This window comes from Polyodon spathula, chromosome 1 (genome assembly GCF_017654505.1).
Source record: "Polyodon spathula isolate WHYD16114869_AA chromosome 1, ASM1765450v1, whole genome shotgun sequence".
In the NCBI taxonomy this organism is placed as follows: Eukaryota; Metazoa; Chordata; class Actinopteri; order Acipenseriformes; family Polyodontidae; genus Polyodon; species Polyodon spathula.
The window spans coordinates 12804377-12826049 of record NC_054534.1 but is presented as its reverse complement, the minus strand read 5'-3'; the positions used below and the strand labels follow the sequence as shown (position 1 = coordinate 12826049).

General features: G+C 35.3%; 1 protein-coding gene across 2 annotated transcripts in view; it reads left to right on the top strand.

Annotated features, from left to right (window-relative positions):
- cntfr (ciliary neurotrophic factor receptor) overlaps positions 1 to 21673 on the top strand; it is a 148865-nt gene that overhangs the window by 68918 nt on the left and 58274 nt on the right. For both annotated transcript variants that reach the window (XM_041247423.1, XM_041247432.1), the window contains exon 3: positions 10572 to 10802. In XM_041247423.1, coding sequence (XP_041103357.1) covers positions 10572 to 10802 — 231 coding nt within the window. The remainder of the gene's footprint in view (positions 1 to 10571; positions 10803 to 21673) is intronic.

Below are 21673 nucleotides of genomic sequence, written 5' to 3'. Positions count from 1 at the left end.
TTTGGGATACAAATTGAACATTTGTGAAACTACAACAGTGTTAAAATATATTGTAATAACTGTACTGTGTTTTAAAGAATATAACGCCTGCAAAAAAAAAAAAAAAAAAAAAAAAAAAAATCACAGAGAAGGGAGAGCAGGCATTACCTAATGTTAGAAATAAGCTTGCCTGTTATAACCTTGAGAGGAAGAGGCAAAAAGTTATTGGAAAGTGGCTGACTTAAACATAAGCCTCCTTTACCTATAAAATTAATGAGAGCTATCAAGGCGAAATCTTGTGTTGGCCTTGGAGGAAAGGCAAAAACAAGCATCTCATTTAATTAACTCAAATATTCAGTCAAGTTACTTAACAGAAAAAAAAGAACTGTAGCTTAGAAACAGGCTTTAAAGTAAACGCAGAGCCTCTATAAGAATAACAAAATCTGTGAAAAGAGCCATGTGTGAGTAAATGTTGAAATAAAATAACTAACATGTATTCTACTTGTATAAGGTTTTACTGTAATAAAAATTAGAACTCTTGTTGAAGAAGACTAAAAAGGCAAAAAAACAAGCATTTAGATTAATTGGCTCAAGAATACATTCACGGTCAAGTTTCTTATTTAAAAAAAGAAGTAAGCTTGACCTGAAAGCAGTCTTTAAGATAAAGACACGTATTCTAGAATAACTGGAACAGAATATGAGTGTAAAAGTTTTATTTTAACAGAAGAATTGTTAGGTTTGAAAATAAGACAATATAGTGCAGACTGTATTTAATAACTTTAGTGTACAGTAAGACTGGCTGAAGAAATATAATTAATTGGTAACCTCGCCTTTGCATGCTTACTGCAAAGCGCTCCTAGGCGTGGGTAGAACAAGGGAAAACAGTTTTGGCAACTGAAGCGAGATTCATCGGTCATTAGCAGTTTGAATCCAATGTCTCTATAATGAGTGATTTTTTTTTTAATATTAACTAACGAAAACTACCTGTTGGTAACAGTAAAAGGAGTTGATGGTGTAATGTCCATTACTTCATTAATGGTCCGACAATACAATTTCCCTTTCCAGTCCTATGTCAGACAGGGTCAAAAAGACGTCAAGCACAGGTCTCTAGTCGTTTTTTCTTTGGAAAAAGCCGAGAAAACCTTTCAATGCCTGTGTGAGACCAATAGGAGCTGAGAGAAGCCAAAAAAAAGGAGATCTATGCAATACATATAGGCCCTTCACCACAGACCTAACACAGACATAAACAAACAAGACAGCTGCTTCCGCGTCCAGCACTCAAAGAATATCACAGACATTTGCCAAGCTTTTTGAGATGTTATAATAAAAAATAATGACTTGGATCGCATTATTGAGGAGTTTGGTGATAAAACAAGTGATCAGGAGATTATTTATCTGTATGCACGACTATGATGATGTATGTGATAAATACAGCGAACAAGGGGTGGGCTGGAGATGCAGTACTGAGTGTTCTGTTGATATGCAGTGCCTTTTAAACCTGTTTTACTTTGAATAACATTACTTTTAAACAGTGCATGGAAAATAAACAGTACATGTGAAAATAAATTGGACCTGACGTGCCTAACAGGCGCTGAATAAATGGACTGCAAAGAGTTAATGAGAAACTGGCAGCAGAAGCGAGCATTTCATTTAACTTAGAAAAGTTGTCTACAGTGTAAATTCTTATCAGAAAAGCAACTATCTGTAATTGGAAAGAAGTTTGTAAGCCAAACACACAGAGCCTTTTAGGTATTGCAAACAAAAAGCAATCTTTAGACATAATTACATTTGAAACGATAAAGAAATGTTGCACTTATTTAGGTTTTACTGTATTTGAAAACATAATTATTTATTACAGGAAAACTTAAGTTTAAAAGTGAAACAATTTAATACAAAGCTGTAACCTACTTTACTAACTTGGGCACATGCATAAAGCTACTAAGTAAATTTATTGCAGGGTACCCCTTGGCTGTATGGTCCAGGACTTGTAACCAGAAGGTCACCAGTTCACATCCCACCTCTGCTACTGACAGTCACCAGTTCAAATCCCACCTCTACCACTCTCTGACTCACTGTGTAACCCTGAGCAAGTCACTTAACCTCCTTGTGTTCCATTCTGCAGATGACATGTTAAATCAACGTCCTATTGTAAGTGACTGCATATAATGCACAGTTCTCAGCCTACCTCTGTAAAGCACTTTGCGATAATGCTCTACTATGAAAGGTGCTATATAAAGATATTATAATTATTGTCTCAGAATGGTCCAAGCAATAATTTATTGAACATATTTTCTAAGCATGTACAGCACATTCTTTACATTCAGTCAATTGAAAAAAAGTAGAAATGATTTAAGAATGTGTGAACTTTCCTTGCCTAATCCCACGTTTGGTGTAATCTGATCATCTTCCAACCTTTGTGGCTGCTAGAGTTCTACGTTTTCTATTGGTTTTATCTACAATTTGAGAAAAAAAATCTCATCCCTGCAGTGCAACAAATAATAATACACATTGAAGATTGTGGTAGGCAGTCAACATTGTTTTCTGAATTTTTTAAAACCGCTTTAAAAAAGGATTACAGAGGGTTTTTTTTCCCAATTTTGATTATGCACTAATAAGTAGATTAACAAATGGATTTAAAAAAGAATGTGCCATAACTCATGGATTAATAGGTTACAGAGGTACCATAGCAATAATAGCAAAGAGAAGGTCATGCAGTCAAGCAGGCGCATCTGGAGGTTTTTTAATTTAATACAATTTAACTGAATCTTCTGAACTCAATTATACATGCATTAACAGGATAATAAGAGCAGTATGATCCGTTTCTGAACTTTGTTTGTAATATAAACTTTATTAAAAGAATCAGTAAAGAAAATAATACTTTTAATCGAATTAGAAATGTTGCTGTAACACTATACAGTATGCAAAGCATATTATCCCAAAAGCAGTGACAAAAGTTAAATAAATATGTTTAGTAATTCATTGTTTCCATGGCTTGACCCAGAAGACTTCAAAACAGTTTGACCAGGTATGGTATAGTATTTTACTAATGCTTAACTGAAAAAAAAGAAAAAAAAAACATTGTTCCACTAGATAAAGTACAGGATGTATTTAGCAGTGAGCAGGAGGATGGTGGGAAATGTAGTTCTCAGAGGTCCATGCGGGTACAAGGGAAGCCATCTTGAGGCATGGAATGCAATTTAAAAGTTTAAAAAAAGTGGTCAAAATGTTAAAAAAATAAAATAAAATAAAATAATACACACACCTTACGTAAACAGTTGTAGCAACACATGGGAACATGTAACACAATAAAATAAAAAAGGTCCTTATGTACCCTTTAAATCACATGAGCTCATTCACGAGTTATTATGAGAAAAATATTAGATGGTTGAAGACAAAGACTGTAAAGTAGTGTACATGACTTGTAGTCTGAAGATAGTTTTTAAAATAGAAAAACTATTTAGCCAAGCCAGGCGTTACAAGTGGGATTAATTTGAGTATTCCAGAGCTTTGGCAGTGTGCAATGAAAATACTGTCAATCAGTCAGCACCAGTAAAGAAAGCAATTTGTGTTTTCCTAGGGCATGCAGTGAGAGCCGTGGCCTTGCCAGCTAACGTTTTTGCATTTTCTATTAAAGGATTTTTGCAATGAGTGAAAAAAAAAAAATCTTATTCATGACACCGTTCTACAATAAAATTCCTTAAGCATGAGGCTATTTTGTAGGCATCCCTGCATATATTAGCATTTTTTTGAAAGCCAAGGATTTGATGTAAAGATTAAAAGTAACATCAGCAGCCATTAGCCTGCAGTGGTCAAATTTAACTAGAAAGGAATAACAGCCTCCAGACATGAATGAATGCTCAATGTCTGTTCTGAGACTTATTAGAACTGCAAGATAGTTTCAGTATACAGTATTTAGAGTTTGCCATAGCATGCCAGGGGAAGTGAAATAAATGATGTGTTGATGGAGCAGAATCTACAAAAGTGGTCTAATACAGAAAAAAAGAATAATAAGTCATTGACTTAGGAAAACCTTCTATCATTTCGTTTAATTTCTCTGCTTTTTACTAAAACCATTCTTACATTCTGAGCAGTCATAAGGTGCCACACAGGCTGTAAGAGCCTGTATGTAACGTTTACTGTAGAATCATACAGTATGTACTGCACTGGGAATTAAGTGGCCAGGTTTGACCTTGTACTTTAGGTAGAAAATTAATCTGCATATGTTCTGCAGGGAAACATTGTGAAAAATAGTAAAATTAATAAAAATAAATTAGAATGTGAAAACACAGCCAATCTTAGTGACTAGAGGCAGGTGGTGGTTTGACAATACCAAGCAATGGCCAAGTCACTGATAATTAATTTGTCACAGAATATTATAGTTGTATAACGCTTCTATTGAGTTTCTTCATGTATATTTTATTTTCTCATTTTCATTTTTTGCATTGTTTAGTTTAAATGGGGATTATGTTGTGTGCTTCCACAGTCTGCAGTGATCGATGGGTACGTCTGTGTCATACTATTGATTTTATGACCAAAAGAACTTTTACTTCATTTGTGCTTTGTTTCCTGGGGTGGGCATGTTGTCTTTGTGAAGTTCAGTTGAGCTGTGGCAGCTGAGAACATGTCATGTTGGAAGTAATGGATTTGCTCACTCAGGTCTGAATGATGTGTAAATACATGTATTTCTTAGCCTAGTTGCGCACTGTGCTTGTTACATGTGCTTTTGGAGTACTATTTGTTGGTTCCTATTCCTCATTCATTGGCTTTGTCGTTGTTCTCAAATGGACTCAGTTACTCCCCTATTTTAATTCTGATGGTTTCTGTTTAAAATGCGTGAATTCAATAATAATTATTGCTAAACATTTCACTTTCCATGAACTACAGTACTTCTCAAACAGAAATACAGTAAAATTAGATTCGGCTAATGAACAAAATGTACTCCTATTGTGATGAACCCACTGACGGGCATTTTTTTTTTTACATGTTTTTCTTTTTTTTTTGCTACACACAAATAACATAGTTTATCTAGTTTACATTTTACAAGTAACAAAATGTATTATTTCTACAGTAATACGCATGCTGAACCCCTTAATAGCCACACTATACAGTAGTTTAGAAGTGTGGCAAAATGTGAACACCCCTTTATGTATTTGGGCAGTAGTAGTATAAATTCACTTTGGTTATCTTTTACCCTAAGAAGAAGGCACAGCTCTGCCTTTACTCTTAGTTGTAGCAGTGTTTTGTTTTTGACAGCTGTCAGGAGTCAGAGGATAGGCTCTGTCTCCTCGTCTATTTTTTTTTTCTTCAAGGTGTGAAGCTACAGGATCAGTTGATCCCTTCCTTAACGTCATAAGACAAAGGTATCAGAAGTCATTACGGCAGCATGTGGGAAAGGTTGGCTATGTGTTTGCTCTGATTCCTTCAAAGCCACTCTCAAACAGCTACTGGAAGAAAACCAGAAAAGACTTGCTCTTTGGTGCTTGCATTTTCTGTTCTTGTGCATTATGACTGGAATTTGGATTACGGTTTATCCCTGACAACCCTTTCATCCCCAATTCAAAAAAGGCTGTAATGCCTTGTTGGAGTGAAGTTTCCTTGGGGATTCCCCCCATGGTAGCGAGGTTCACATCTCTGATAAATACATGTGTGGCAGGAAATGGCTTTGCGGTGACTCAGACCAGAAGGAAGCACACACAGGTCAGGTAAGTGCGGTGAAAAATACAATGGTTAAGCAAAAATAAACACTTGCTCACAGAGCGAAAATAAATAATTTAAACAGAAACAAAAACACAAATACAAAACACTAAGGTCTGGTTGAGCGATCGCCTTCACTGATCCTTAGTTATTTTAAATATCTCTCTCTCTCCTCTTGCTCTCCAGTTCCTCCTCCGAACACCCACCCAGAGCAGGGAGAGCTGCAGGCTTAAATACAGTGGCAGAGGGGTTTAACTAGTTTGTAATTATTCTATTACCCCCCTCGGCCACAATCTGCACGAGCTTATTAATGTGTGACTGCCAGCTAGTTTACCAATGCACGAGCCGACAGCCACACATTCACACAAGGTTTGTAAATAAAATACAGAACAAAACAAAAACTCACGGCAACGCCGTCATATATACAAATACAAAATAAACAAAACACACGGTTTGCTGTCATCTATAATTACACAAAATAAACAAATACAATAAATCATAATTCATAAATAACACGGGGGCGGAGGGGGAACCCTGTTCTAAAAATAAACAAAATGCATTAAACAGCAGGGCTTCCTACCGCCCTGCTACAACATGTATCTGTAAAGTCTGTAAGACAGACAGGATCTGTGGTTCACTTCTCAAATCAATTATAAGAAAAGCAGGTCTATTTTCACCCACACCAAGCTGTATGAGTCAGTAAATAAAACGGATTATCCTTACATTTCCCCAAAGCAGGTTTATGCCTTTAGGCCAAGAAATAATGGTTCCCATTTCTAATTACCCAATTGATAATACTCGCCTTAACAGTGCTTGAAAGCTCTGTATGCTTTCAAGGGATAGTTCCAGCCCCAATCCATGCTTTTACTATTTAAAAATTGTGCTATTGGGTGTTATTTTGAAGTGCATTTCAGTTGGGCAAATGTCATCCCACCTTGACTCATATACAGTATATGACTACAATAAGTATCCCATTATAATTGCATGGAAGCATTGTCTGACAATATGCTTGGATGGTTTTTGGGGTGTGACAGTACTACATTTCAGTTACCCCTTCCTATAAATATGTGTGTTTTACAATTTTATAGGCACTAGTAAATTACATTGCTGTGTTTAACTTTATTCAGAGGTTGATATAGACTGTTTTTAGGGGAATACAATTATTTCACTTTTGAAAGAGGTTTGCACAGCTGACGTCAAGGCTCTTCATCCCATACTTTACCATATTAACAGTACCAATAACTAAATACCATTGCTGTATGAAATGATATACTTCCATGTTATCTAATGCTAGGTTCACTGTTAAAATTATATTAATAAAAGCAGATGGAAGTATGTGAATAATTGTGGAATTCCAGCATCCGGTGGAGTCTTTCAGATATCTGTAAACCAGTCCTACTTAGAACAACATGGTGGTGTGCTCTTATTTATTTAAACCCCCATCTCCTCAAAGAACGCCAACAAAAAAGTGTCAGCTTAGAAGCCACTGAAATGACATCAAATCAACACAAAACCCCTTTTCTGAAGGTATCTTTGGTAGCATCAGTGGTAGTAGCTGATTGATTTATAAATTATCATTAAGTGGCAGAGGGGTAGATGTAAGTATAGGAGCAGGGCAAATAATTGTAGATGCAAAATTCAAATTGCATTGCGAGCAGGCAAATATTTTGCACTACACCCTATGTAAGCTTAAGAGCAATGCAAATTACTCAACACCCACAAGTAATGATCCGCAATTATGATAACGAGGGTCTCAATGAGTGCATCGGTCTATTTAGCAGCCACACTTGTAGCCCAGAGGTGATGGAGTTAGGAGTACAGGATGCAGGAAGCAAAACAGACAAGGTACTGCAGGGCGAAAAGACATGTGGTGCGCCGTTTCTTCAAAAACAATAATACAAAAATAAAATAAAAGGTTTCATAAAAAACACTTGCTCACAGAGTACAAAAGAAAAGGTGTAAATAAAACAAATAACAAACACTAAACACAAAACCGAATAGGTCAGGCTGGGCTATCGCCTTCACTGTTCCATATATTTTTAGTTTTAGTTTCAGTTTCGTTTCTCTCCTGTCACTCTCCTTTTCCTCCTCCAAACACCCCACCCAGAATGCAGAGGTCTCGCGACGCAGGTTATATATATATATATATATATATATATATATATATATATATATATATATATATATATATATATATATATATACATTGCTGCTGTGGGTTTAACTAGCTAGTAATTATTCTATTACCACTCAGCCACAATCTGCACTAGTTTATTAATTACTGGCAGAGGACGAGATGCCAACCTCGCCTCTGCCAGAACACATCTAAATAAATAAAAAGAAAACACACAACACTTTGCCGTCATATATAAATACAATAAATCATAAAACAAGCACGTACAAAATAAATTGCACAGGGGCGGAGGGGGAGACCCCGTTCTAAAAATAAATAACAAATAAATGTAGAGGGCTCCTCGCCCTATTAGACGACTGCATTAAGGGGTGTTTTTGCATCCGCAAATCACGTGTATCCTGTATCCTTACATCTACCCCACTGTCCTGTATCTTCAAAAGCTGATGTTGGTTATATGTACTAAAGAGGCAGATAAATGGAAAATGGGGTGTTTAAATGTATCCAGATGTTATTATTTTACCCTGATCAACCCAACAGAAGCAGCACAAATAGAGAGAGAAAGTGCCTGGTGGCATGCATATCTAAACAAGAAATCCAAATAAAGCTTTCTTCGTAGGCGGGCATACCAGTTACTCATCCCAGATATAAATATCAAAATAAATCATAGCTGGTCTATGCTCCGCAGTGGAGTGCAAGCTAGTTCATATAGCCAGTCGTAGAGAGTGCTTTACCACTCCTCTCCAGCTGTACCATCATCTTGTCATCAAAAGTAAAGTAGTTAATGGACTGACTTGTCACTTTCTCACTAATTTTAATAAGTTAACTGTTAACAAGCTTTCATTGAGGCAAATTATGTTTCATTTGCTGAGTCAGAGAAATGGCTTCCATCTTTTTTACTTCAGAAAACGCAAGTCAATAAATGATATCTGGTTTCTTGCAGATTCCTAGAAATTAGTTCCACCTAGGGGTTCGTGAGGCATCCACTGGCAGTTGACACCTACAAATTCCATAGCAGTTCCTAAGTAAAAAACAAAGTGTGCATTCAGATAGGTGTTGGGATCATGATAAATTAACTAATGATGCATTAAATCTTCAGTGTATTAAAGAGATAGCTGCCATTTTCACCAATGAGATATACACCACTGGATATCAAAAAAGTTTTCGATTATTAGTGTTGAATAAAGTTAGGGGTGCATTTGTTGCAGTCAATATTTAACTCCAGTCAATATTTGTATAACATCATTTTCACTTACAATTTTCTCAGAAGGCTACTAGAAGGCACTTGGTTAGCAGATGTTACCAAGTCTGCACAAGTCACATGCAGGAATCATTGAGAATTGACAGTGGATGAGGCTGGACAGATCAGAAAATAAATACATTTATTTAATTTTAGTAATAGAAATTAAATAAGCTTTGGACACACAGCTAGAAATATGATATAGAGAAAACTCACTGGTGTCTTAAAAAACAGATTGGAAAAAGAAAAGAAATAGTGGTACCATTAGGCTTCTAGATTAACATTTTCAAGGCATAATTAAAAGGTTTGCAAAATGTTAGCTCTGCATGGCTTGCGTGAAAATGGATCTGCTTTAAATACAGGGGAAGGTGTGAATAATAATGATGCAGACATGTTAATTAAAACATGGCAGATAGGCTCTGAAGGAATTAATTTGCACACAGCTATTAGCATTGCAAAACATGTCATTCACCAGATTATTATAATTTTTTTAAATGTTTTTAAAGAAAGTCTTATTATTTATTGTATTACTCAGTGGTGTTCCTAAATGTAACAGGGACTGAAAAGTATTAAAAAAAATTGCTAGTCGACAATCCGAATTCTATACCCTGACCTTGCTGTTCTTGGTGTGCTCATACTTCCTTTTTGTATTTCTCTTCTACAAAAGCAGTGTGGTCAAGGCCTTGGCCACTAAGCCCATGCCACTAGACCACATTAACCGCCCTCTTTGTCAGAGGAGAGTCATACAAATAAATGATGGTTATTCTGCCAAGTGAACAAAATTAGTCAAGTAGCAGGATAGTAGCCAAAAAACACATTTCCTTAAAAAACTCTCCAATTCAAGAACACCAGCAGTTGTTGAATTCGTGTACAATTAAAAAATAAATGCTGTTTTAAAATATGCTGTACAAATACACATTCTGTAGTAAAACAAAACTAAATTTCCCCATATGGGAACAGAAATGTTTATTTTTCTCTCTGACTTTGCTGGAAGCATGTTTTCTTGTAGCATAATTGTTACCTGTTGGGCACTTCCATTTGCTATATTGGCCTCAGTGCAGTTTGCTCAGCTTTGTAAATGCACAACATGTAAGATTTCTGGAATTATTTTGCAGTAACACTTCAGTTTAGGGTCCAATGTAAGTGATCACAAACAATCTATAAACGTGTTATTAATGATGCTATTAACAATTATAGATTATGAATATAAATAATAACAGTATAATTACACACTTCTGTCATTGTTTTTTGCGCTGTTGTTTAAAATCGCTTATAACGGATATAGTCTGTCTTTTCAGATCTGTTTGTCTTCTATGCCTGTGTGACTGTCTGTCTTTCTATCTTTATATGTCTGTCTTACCAATTGTATGGGTTGTTTTGTTTTTGCAATACATTATGATATACGTTTGCCATTGTTTTGTTTTTGCTATTATTTATAACCACTTATAACGGATCCCTAAACTAAAGTGTTTTGCTAGCTACAACCACTTATGCAGGCTAGATAACTGATTCCTCCTTGACTTTCAGGAGGCAGGATCCAGTATGAGATGATCGGCAGCGATGTGACCATGATGTGCGCTACGCTGGAGAGCGACGCCTCAGTCACATGGAAGGTGAATGGCACAGATGTGAAGGCTGACAAAGTAGAGGGTCCCAGACTCATTCTGAAAGAGGTAGCCTTGGCTAGTAATGCTCTCTACAGCTGCTTTGAGAATCCTGCTGGAGACCTCAAGGATCAAATAACACTCAGAGTTGGAGGTGAGTAAAAAAAAAAAAAACACAGTGAATAACTATCTAAAACCTTTTTATAGTTTGTAACTGGTCAGCAAGGCAGCACTGACACACATAAACACATGCTTTGCAAGAAGAGTACTTTTATACATTTGTAAATCAATTACGATTACAGAAGCAATTATGAAAAGTGAAAAAAAAAAAGTCCTGGAATCATGTTCCAAAAGCACTAAAAACATAGGAAACACTCTTATTGGATCCACCTATATTTTATCCTATTTGGGTGATTTCTTCCTGAATTATGTAGTAAGGGCAGGATTTTCAAAAAAACTGTGTTATTGTATCAAACTCATGCTATAGTAACGAGAGCTTCAGTAGCAAGTGATTTTCAAACAAAATGTGCTAATTAAATCAATGCTTTGAAATTGAGTCGATGAGGTCGTTAATGAACGCATTTCTCATTAAAAAGCTTAATTGTTGCAGGTCATGTACATCACTTCCTGTCTTAACGACTAAATAAGGGGAACTCGTTTATCAAAATGCATGTTAATGAGATCAAGAAAAATGAATGGAAGCATAATTCGCTGTTATGGAAACTACTAGTGCACAGGAAGTCAAATGGATTAACAAGTCTTAATCATAACCACAAGTATATAAAAGTCTACAATATTTACATAACTACAAATACTGAATTATCTAGTAGTCTCTGTATTGTCGTCGTCACAGTCACGGTCTGTTCAATTGGTGTTTCAAGATGAGTTATAATGAAAGAAATAGTCACAAGCAGCACTGCTCATTAAGATATTAACATTATTTTGTAAATCAACATCATTTTGGAAATCACATTAGGAAGATTATTTAATAACGAAATAGGCATAACAACCACTTGAAAAATGACAAAATCAACGCTGCATCCCGATGTCTTGATTAACTCTGGAGTTATCATGATCTTTTGAAAATCCTGCCCATGGTGTGGCGTTGTAAAAATGATAACTACCCAAAGTGAGCACAACAAATGCACAACTCTGTTTCATGACATGATGCACTGGAGAAAGACTGCAAATGTAGTATTGTAATCTTATATATAAAAAAAAAATAATAATCATAATAAAAAACTTTAAATATCTACTTACTTTCATTATCACATCAGATATTCAAATACAGCACCTCAAATCAAATAGACCCCAGTGAGTTTAATTTCCACAGTGTGGAGAAAGATTCTCTGGACCAAGCAGACATGCTCAAAGTAAAAACCTGTTATCTTGTTATCAAGGCTTTAAAATGCATTTTCTTACCTCTTATTAAGCATTAGCATCCTATCACATGATTGTTCCATGCTCCCCCATTGTTCTGAAGACATTGTTTTTGTTTTTTGATACCTGATTGCAGCTAGATCATGGAAGTGATACTGGCACAGAATATGGTTTAGGGATGGGGAAAGCGCAGCAACTTTAAATCTCTAGTGCTGTATTTGAAATATCAGGTGGTTTGGTTTATACTTGCAAGTAAGTGGGGACTGGTGATAGCCCTGCCTAACACTTCCTTGACTCATTTGGCGAATACAACCTCTTGTGTGACTGAGCAAAGGGGCTGCATGCAGAGGCAGTTAGTGGAGACTAAACCTGTAGTCATAAACAACATAAAAAGGAGCTTATGGGGCTTATACAGGAATTCTGTTGGGTTGTCGCATACATATTTAGTAACAGCAGGTATTCAGTTATAACTTCTCATTTTGTTAGCTCTACATCTGCTAAGATGCTGCATAATAATAAACCATATCAATCCTGTTACCAGCACTGAGGACTTACACAGCATTAAGCCCCTACCCCCTGCTGTTCTCTATTACAAAGGACTCCTACATTCTTAATAGGGGGTTCTGTAGTTTACAGGAACAGCTGAAATTCCATACCCGGCAAAAAGAAATGAGAGTCAACTGTGTAGGGCTGGTTCCTTCTAAAGTCATAACTGCCCTCAGTAAAGATATGAGCTTAGATCAACTGATTCTAAGTGAAATGCTCTGCATGGCGTACCTGACTGTATATATTGATATATTATATATATATATATATATATATATATATATATATATCTATATATATATATATATATATATATATATAGGAAACGGCAACATTCACTTAATAGTGGCACCCTAAACTATCACCAGATATTCATTCTGCTAGTGATTAGATCATAATGTTGAAATTCAGTGCATTCTATTATATTTTTCGCTTGTCACACTTTTCTTGATGTGGTCAGTCGAAGCACTTTACTCAATTTAACTGTTCTTCTGAAAAGGAGTGTAATTAATGTATTTAATCAACACTTCCCAAAACAGTAAAGGAATCCCAATAAAGTTAAATACTACTATATTTAAAGCAATCATGCTTTAAAAGAACTGACAGAAAAAAAAAAAAATGGTGCTCCCGGATTGCAGTGAACACATGGTATGGCCTACTCTCCTGGTATATTGACACTGTTAGTGTTGGAAGCTTCATTAACTCAAAAGAGGACTGTGTGGTCCCAGACTGAGCCCTATGTTTAAGCTTTACAATAGCAAACGTTTATTTTATAGTCACTTTATTCGCATGTAAATTCCTTACTGTTATTCACTCTATATATCTCCTATATAAAAGTAAAGTGTGTACAGTATTCTCTTGAAGGTGGAACACCAGTACTGCTATCACAAGGCACTAAACAAATCAAATATCAAATAAAATGACTTTATGTAAAGGGTATAACAGCACCAGATTGCTCGCATTTCAAGTACTCCAAGGACTATAATTATCATTATTTTTATTTGTATGTCTATATGTATTCTCTAAACATAGGAGCTGAGTGAGGTCATCAATTTCTGTTATGTTCTTATGACCAGTTTTTAATCCCTGAACCACATACGAGGTAACAGCACTCAGAACTACAGGATCTAATTATAGGTCAAGATAGTGTTCTGCTTGATATACTGCTCTTGGTCCTTTTCCCTTGAGTTGCTAAATACAATTCAGCAAAGATGGCATAATCTAAAGATGTTTTGTAGGCTGACCTATAGGGCTAACTTAATAAGCAGATGATGTTGTGTTGGTCAAATTTGACTATATACTGTATCACTTAATATAATTTTGCTGTGAAAGTGTATAGCCCAGTATATGTGTCAGTTATAGCTCAATAAGTGAAACAGAAATTAAAAATGGGGATTTCATTTTATCTACATCATGCTTGTGTTATGCTGATGAGGAAACACTTACAGATATCTCTAATACAAAAGACTATTTTTAAGTGTATGGCTACACTACACTAAAAAAACGTAATATAAATATGGAGTTTCATATTTAAATTAAGTTTTTGGATGTTTTTACTGTATATTGTTTGTGACCTCAGCGGAAGCAATGAATGTCAACAAGTGGGATAGAAAAACTATACTGGTTATCATTCAGGGAAAAGCTATTGGATAATGTATTATGGATATTGGACAAAGAACATCAATGTAATAAACCCATTTTCTTATTTCATAGTTTTTTTTTTTTTTTTCAGGAAGTAGAATGCCAATGCAAAATGTACAAAACATTTTTTTTGTTTTACATTCCAGCAACATCTTACTGTATGTCCAGTGTCTCGCGTTACAGTGACATAATTATTAAAGAAGTAGGTCATATATAGCCCAATAGTTGCAATTTAATACCGTAATATTTTATTTATAAGAAGGTATGAATGAGTGCAGACATAATTACACGTCAGACAGATTGATGGAATCTTGTTTCTGAGAATTGCATGAGTGGTGAGTGGTAGCATTTAATTTTTTATTCATATTATATATTTCTCAAGAAAACAGAAAGACTGACTGGGTAATTTATTTCGTGTTTCACCTCACTATGTTCAAAATATGGTACGGTTCATATTTGTTTTTGCAGATATTCCATTTAGGCACAGAAATAATGGATTATATATATATATATATATATATATATATATATATATATATATATATATATATATATATATATATATTAGGAACACAAAACTGAAAGATCACAATTGGATAAGTCTCCACCCCCCTGAGTTAATATTTGGTGGAAGCACCTTTGGCAGCAATTACAGCTGTGAGTCTGTTGGGATAGGTCTCTACCAAATATGCACACCTAGATTTGACAATATTTGACCATTCTTTTTTACAAAACTGTTCAAGCTCTGTCAAGTTCCTTGTGGAGCATTGGTGGACAGCAATCTTCAAGTTATGCCACACATTTAAGATGGTTTTGTTTGGGGCTCTGACTGGGCCACTCGAGGACATTTACCTTTTTGTTCCTTTGTCACTCCAGTGTAGCTTTAGCCGTGCTTTGGGTTGTTGTCATGCTGAAAGGTGAACTTTCGTCACAGTTTCACCTTTCTTGCAGAGGACATCAGGTTTTCCTCAACGACTTCTCTGTACTTTGATCCATTCATTTTTCCTTCTATCCTGAGAAGTACCCCAGTCCCTGCCGATGAGAGTCATCCCCATAACATGATGCTGCCACCACCATGCTTTACAGTAGGGATGGTGTTCTTTGGGTGAAACATAATGATTTTCATTTAGGCCAAAAAGTTCCATTTAAGTTTTGTCAGACCACAAAACATTTTGCCATATGGCTACAGAATCTCCTGTGTTTTTTTTTTGCATACTTCAAACGGGATTGAAGGTGGGCTTTCTTGAGTAATGGCTTCCTTCTTGCGACCCTAGTATACAGGCTAGATTTGTGGAGTGCTTGAGATATTGTTGTCACATGCACACTTTTACCAGTCTTGGCCATAAAAGCCTGTGGCTCTTGCAAAGTTGCCATTGGCCTCTTGGTAGTCTCTCTGATGAGTCTCTATCTTGCTCGTCTTCCAGTTTGGAGCAACGGCTTGAACTAGGCAGGGTCTTGGTGGTGCCATACACCGTCCACTTCTTAATATTTGTCTTGGCCATGCTCCAAGGGATATTCAAGGCCTTTGATATTTTTTTATACCCATCCCCTGATCTGTGCCTTTCAACAATTTTGTTGCAGAGTTCTTTTGAAAGTGCCTTGGTGCTCATGGTTGAGTCTTTGCTTTGAAATGAACTACCCAGCAGAGGGAACCTACAGGAACTGCTGAATTTATCCTAAAATCATGTGGATCACTACAGTTTAACACAGGTGGAGGCCACTTGATGTGTGATTTTGAAGGCAGTTGGTTACACCTGAGCTAATTTTAGGGGTGTGTGGACACTTATCCAACAAAGCTATTTTAGTTTTTATTTTTAATTAATTTTCTACAAATTTCTAGAATATTTTTTTCACTTGGAAGTTGTGGGGTAGGATGGGTAGATAAATGAACAAAAAACTATTGTAATGCATTTTAATTGCAGGCTTTAAGGCAACAAAAGGTGAAAATTTTGAAAGGGGGTATAGACTTGCAACACCACTGAAATATATATATCTATATATATATAAATATATATTTATATATATATATATATATATATATATATATATATATATATATTATATATGTATATGTCGACTAACACCTGGATATATATATATATATATATATATATATATTATATAATATATATATATTATATATAATGAAACATACTGTTGACAATTAGTTATATATATGGATTGATATAACCATTATAATATATACACTATATTATATATTATTGTATATATATATATTATATATATATATATATATCCATAAAATCATCAATCCATAGATATATAAAAGATTGGTATATATGTATATCTCAAAGTTGATATATTGTCTGTTTGGCATTAATATAACACTTAATTTTCCATGCAGTAGACATTCTTCTGGAACATGCAGGAACTCAGGTTCAATAAGTAAAAGGTGACAATCTTTTCCTGCATATGCTTTGATGTCTAGTAGCAAATAGGGCACTGTGAATATATAATACCTACCCCTGGGAAGATTCTCATTCCAAGAATGGCTTCATTACAACTTGCTGTTAGTGCCCTCTCAAGGGAGGAAACAGATGTGAACTTCTTAGTAGTTTATGCTGGCAGGGTTCCAACGTTTTCCTTCATCTGTAATTTAAATAATAGGACTCAAAGTGTTCTTAGGAAAAAGAAATAAAGAAGAGATTTAAGATGAAAATATGACATTTGCATTTTCCATTGAAACGCTATAGTGTTATACAGTACTTTCATCCCAAATGATGCTGGGCGGAAAAAGTTTCATTGAAACCTCTTCAAGTAAAAGTCAGTAACAGCAAGGTATTGGGTTACGTTTTAGGACACTTAACCAACTTAAACCTGAAAGCTTAGATGAAAAAAACTAATAAATAAAACCATCATGCTGTCACTTAAAGGGGTTTTCAACCTTTTTTTGAAACTGTACCCCTTCTGTCTGGAGTTTTCAGCTCAAGTACCCCTTTACAACCTTCATTTGACACAGTTGAAAAAAAATGCAGTGAGTTCAACACACAGTATGTAATACATGGATGAAGGCTATATTTGTATCCTGAGCCATTAGAAAAAAAGACATAATACCACAGCAGTGACATCAAAAAGTGATAATTCCGCTAGAGGAAAATATACTTGAACTTTGACCCTTTCGACTCCTCAACTCCTCACTTTCAATTCAAACACAAAATGTCTTGTTTTCAGTCACTCGACAACACCCACAGTGCAGAAATGTTCATTAATGAGCAACAAAATGAGAATGTGTTACAAAAATAGGATGTAAAGCTGGTACATTCATATCTCAGAGAAACATGGTAAAGGGAATCATCCAAATAAAGTTGAAGCACTAATGTATAACGACATAGAACGTCTGTACAGCACTGAAACATTATGTTTAAAAAAAACCCAACTGTACTGCTGAACCTCATCTTTTTTAATATTAGCATCACAAGGGTATCCATGTAATATACAAAATAATAGATGGGCCTCTTCAGTGAGTTACAGGAAAACAATTCCATCTCGGGTTCCTGTGATAGTTTATTAACTCTACCTTTGGTCTCGTAATTTATGATATCACAGAAAACCGAGATGGAATTATTTCCCTGTAACTCACTGATTCTCATCTGTTTTATATAACTATAATATATATTATATATATATATATATATATATATATATATATATATATATATATATATATATATATTATACACACACACACACACACACAGTGGCTTGCAAAAGTATTCAGACCCCTGACCAATTCTCTCATATTACCGAATTACAAATGGTACATTGAAATTTCGTTGTTTGATATTTTATTTTTAAACACTGAAACTCAGAATCAATTATTGTAAGGTGACATTGGTTTTATGTTGGGAAATATTTTTAAGAAAAATAAAAAACTGAAATATCTTGCTTGCATAAGTATTCAACCCCTGTGCTGTGGAAGCTCCCAGTTTGCACTGATGAAAGAAATTGCCCTAACGAGGACACAATTACCTTACCATTGGCCTCCACCTGTGAACCATTAAAGTTGCTGTCACATTTTCTGGATAAAAACCCCACTGTTGAAGGATCATTGGTAAGGCTGTGAATCTGAAGGAAAATGAAGACCAAAGAGCATTCTACAGAAGTTAGAGATAAAGTAATACAAATGCATAGATTAGGGAAAGGGTACAAAATAATATCCAAGTGTTTGGATATCCCAGTGAGCACAGTTGGATCAATAATCAGGAAGTGGAAGCTGCATCACACCACCCAGGCACTGCCAAGAAAAGGCCGTCCCTCAAAACTCAGCGCTCAAACAAGAAGGAGACTTGTGAGAGAAGCCACAGAGAGGCCAACAATCACTTTGAAGGAGCTACAGAGTTCAGTGGCTGGGAGTGGAGTAATGGTGCACCAGTCAACCATATCAAGAGCTCTGCATAACACTGGCCTGTATGGGAGGGTGGCAAGAAAGAAGCCGTTACTCAAAAAGTACCATCTGAAAGCATGTCTGGAGTTTGCCAGAAAGCATGAGAGTGACCCAGCTGCGATGTGGGAAAAGGTTTTGTGGTCAGATGAGACCAAGATAGAGCTTTTTGGTCAAAACTCAAAGCACTATGTGTGGCACAAACCTAACACTGCCCATGCCTCAAAACACACCATCCCTACAGTGAAGTATGGTGGTGGCAGCATCATACTGTGGGGATGCTTCTCATCAGCAGGGACTGGGCATCTTGTTACAACTGAAGGAAGAATGGATGGAGCAAAATACAGGAAAATACTGCAAGAGAATCTGCTTCAGTCCGCTAAAAAACTGAAGCTTGGGAGAAAATTCACCTTTCAGCAGGGCAATGATCCCACGCACAAGGTCAAAGCAACATTGGAGTGGCTCAAGAACAAAAAAGTGAATGTCCTACAGTGGCCCAGTCAAAGTCCTGATCTCAATCCCATTGAGAATCTGTGGCACTATTTGAAAATTTCGGTCCACAAGCGTTGTCCAACCAACCTGAACAGCCTGGAGAAAATCTGCCAAGAAGAATGGGCCAAAATCACTCCGACACTGTGTGCAAAGCTGGTAGATACTTACCCCAAAAGACTTAAAGCTGTTATTGCAGTGAAAGGTGGCTCTACAAATATTAATGTGTGGGGGTTGAATACTTATGCAAGCAAGATATTTCAGTTTTTTATTTTTCTTAAAAATATTTCCCAACATAAAACCAATGTCACCTTACATTAATTGATTTTGAGTTTACGTGTTTTAAAATAAAATATGGAACAGAACGAAATTTCAATGTACCATTTGTAATTCAGTAATATGAGTCAGTGGTCTGAATACTTTTGCAAGGCACTGTATATGAATAGTGGTAAATTTAAATACAGCCACCATTTAAATTTTAAATTATAACAAATCCTGACATTTTACTTGCTTTTAAGGACTGAAAGGTTTTGAGAAACTCTTTTGTTTAATAATTAAAAAAAAAAACTGTATTCAGAACTGCCGCTGTTAAGCACAATTGAACTGACCGCCTTTGCTTGCAAAATGTACATAAAAACATATAAGTCCATGTTGAAATATACAGTTAAAAAAAAAAAAACATGCAAAACTAAATTCTTAACTAACACTTGCTTTACTACTAACATTAGGAGATTATTTTTAAAGGTATACATTAAACAAAAAGAAAGGTAAGATAATGCTGTTGGTCACTTAATCCCAGTTGGAGCTCAGTTAAGGCACTATGTGAAACTTCCATGGGCCTTTAGATTTCAGGATAGTCTACATTTTCCAGCGTATCCTTGAAGCTTGTTCATGACCTGGCAAACAAACAACTGAGTTTCACCATCAAGTACTTCTGTGTCAGATTACTTCACGTCATTCACTGATGTGAGTCACCACAACTACTGTAGCATTCAAGGAATAGCAACATTCTACTGTTACTCTGCACATTACCTGTAATGATACCAGAATATCACATTCGCCAGGCATTCCTGCTTAAAATCCATCCCAAAAGGAAAATGTTACATTTTAACACCAAATATTAGTAATATAATTAACATAAACAATACATTAGTGTTCAATTTTAATGATCAAAACATGGGTAGGTCAAAATACAGCACTATTAATTCAATTAGTTGTTTTTTTTTTTTTTTTTTTTTTTTTTTTTTTTTCTCCGGGGATCATTTATTGACCCAATTATTACAGAATAGAAATACAGTCAAATAAGTTGGAAATTTTGGACAGGGGCTGATTGTAGTAGACCCCATAATCGTCATTTAGTCATTCTTTTTATTCACTGTACCTTAAAGAAAGTTAGTGAAAATCCTCTTTATTTGAAACATCAGACCCAACATTCTAGGGCAATGCAGGACACATGTCTAAAGGACATCTTCACAGTGTATATAGTATAATAAAACGTGAAGGTTAGTTTTGCTTTCCTGATAAACAGCTAGCTTGTTTGTGACCTTTACAAGACTCATTCCTGCATTTCATTAGGTAACAAATGTCAATATTTGTGGTCAGACAATTTATATATAATCCCTGGTTCAAGACTAACATTTTATATTATGGTGTTGTGTGCCATTCTGGCACTGGGAAAGCAATAAAATATGATAGTACACATGACAAGTACTCTGTGTATTTTAACAGTTTTGACATAATTGAACATACATAAGCAATTAAGTTTATCCTGGTGTCTGTCGTATCAGATAACAAAAAACCTGTCAATTAAACTGCAAATCTGCAATGAGCCCCTACAGTTTTAAAAGCAATATACTATTATTTTGACATATTCAGTTTCTGTTTGCTGGGTTTCTTGTTTTCAGAATGTTAATTTGTATCTGTCGACTGAATGCAGTATAGGTTTGTATTTGTATCCCACTTTCCTGAGTGATACACTTTATATTAGCAACATTACCTGTTTGTGATGAATTCCTTTTAGGGTTGGTGTTAAATATGAATGTGATTGGAATGTGTTATCAATAATGTATCTTTGTTAATTACTTAGTAGTTACAATGCTATTACAGTGTACTTTAAATGTTATAAATTAAACTTTTTAAGACAATAGCCAAAACTCAACATTGAACACCATCAATGTGTGGAAATTATAAGAAATTGAACATGAAAACGTTTATCTACATGATTTAGTTTTACCTTAGAATTGAGTGTTTTGAAGTTAAGCAAAATGAAGTCTACAGCTAGAGAACAAAGCAGCAAAATGGCAGTTTCAAATATTATTAATTACGGATGCAACGGTTATAGTTTTCCTAAACTGTAACTGATATTTATTTGATTACAGGTGCTGGTGCTAGAAAGTGACGAGCATTCATTTTTTGCTGACAACAATCTAGCTGACGTTTTAAATTAGTGTTTCCTTTCGGACATTTTTTTTAAGGATTGGGTTTCCTCATAAGAAACTATTTTAGAATGCTGCCAAACGTCTGCTGTCAGTCACTTTGAGGTCAACAAATTAATTAAATAATTTACT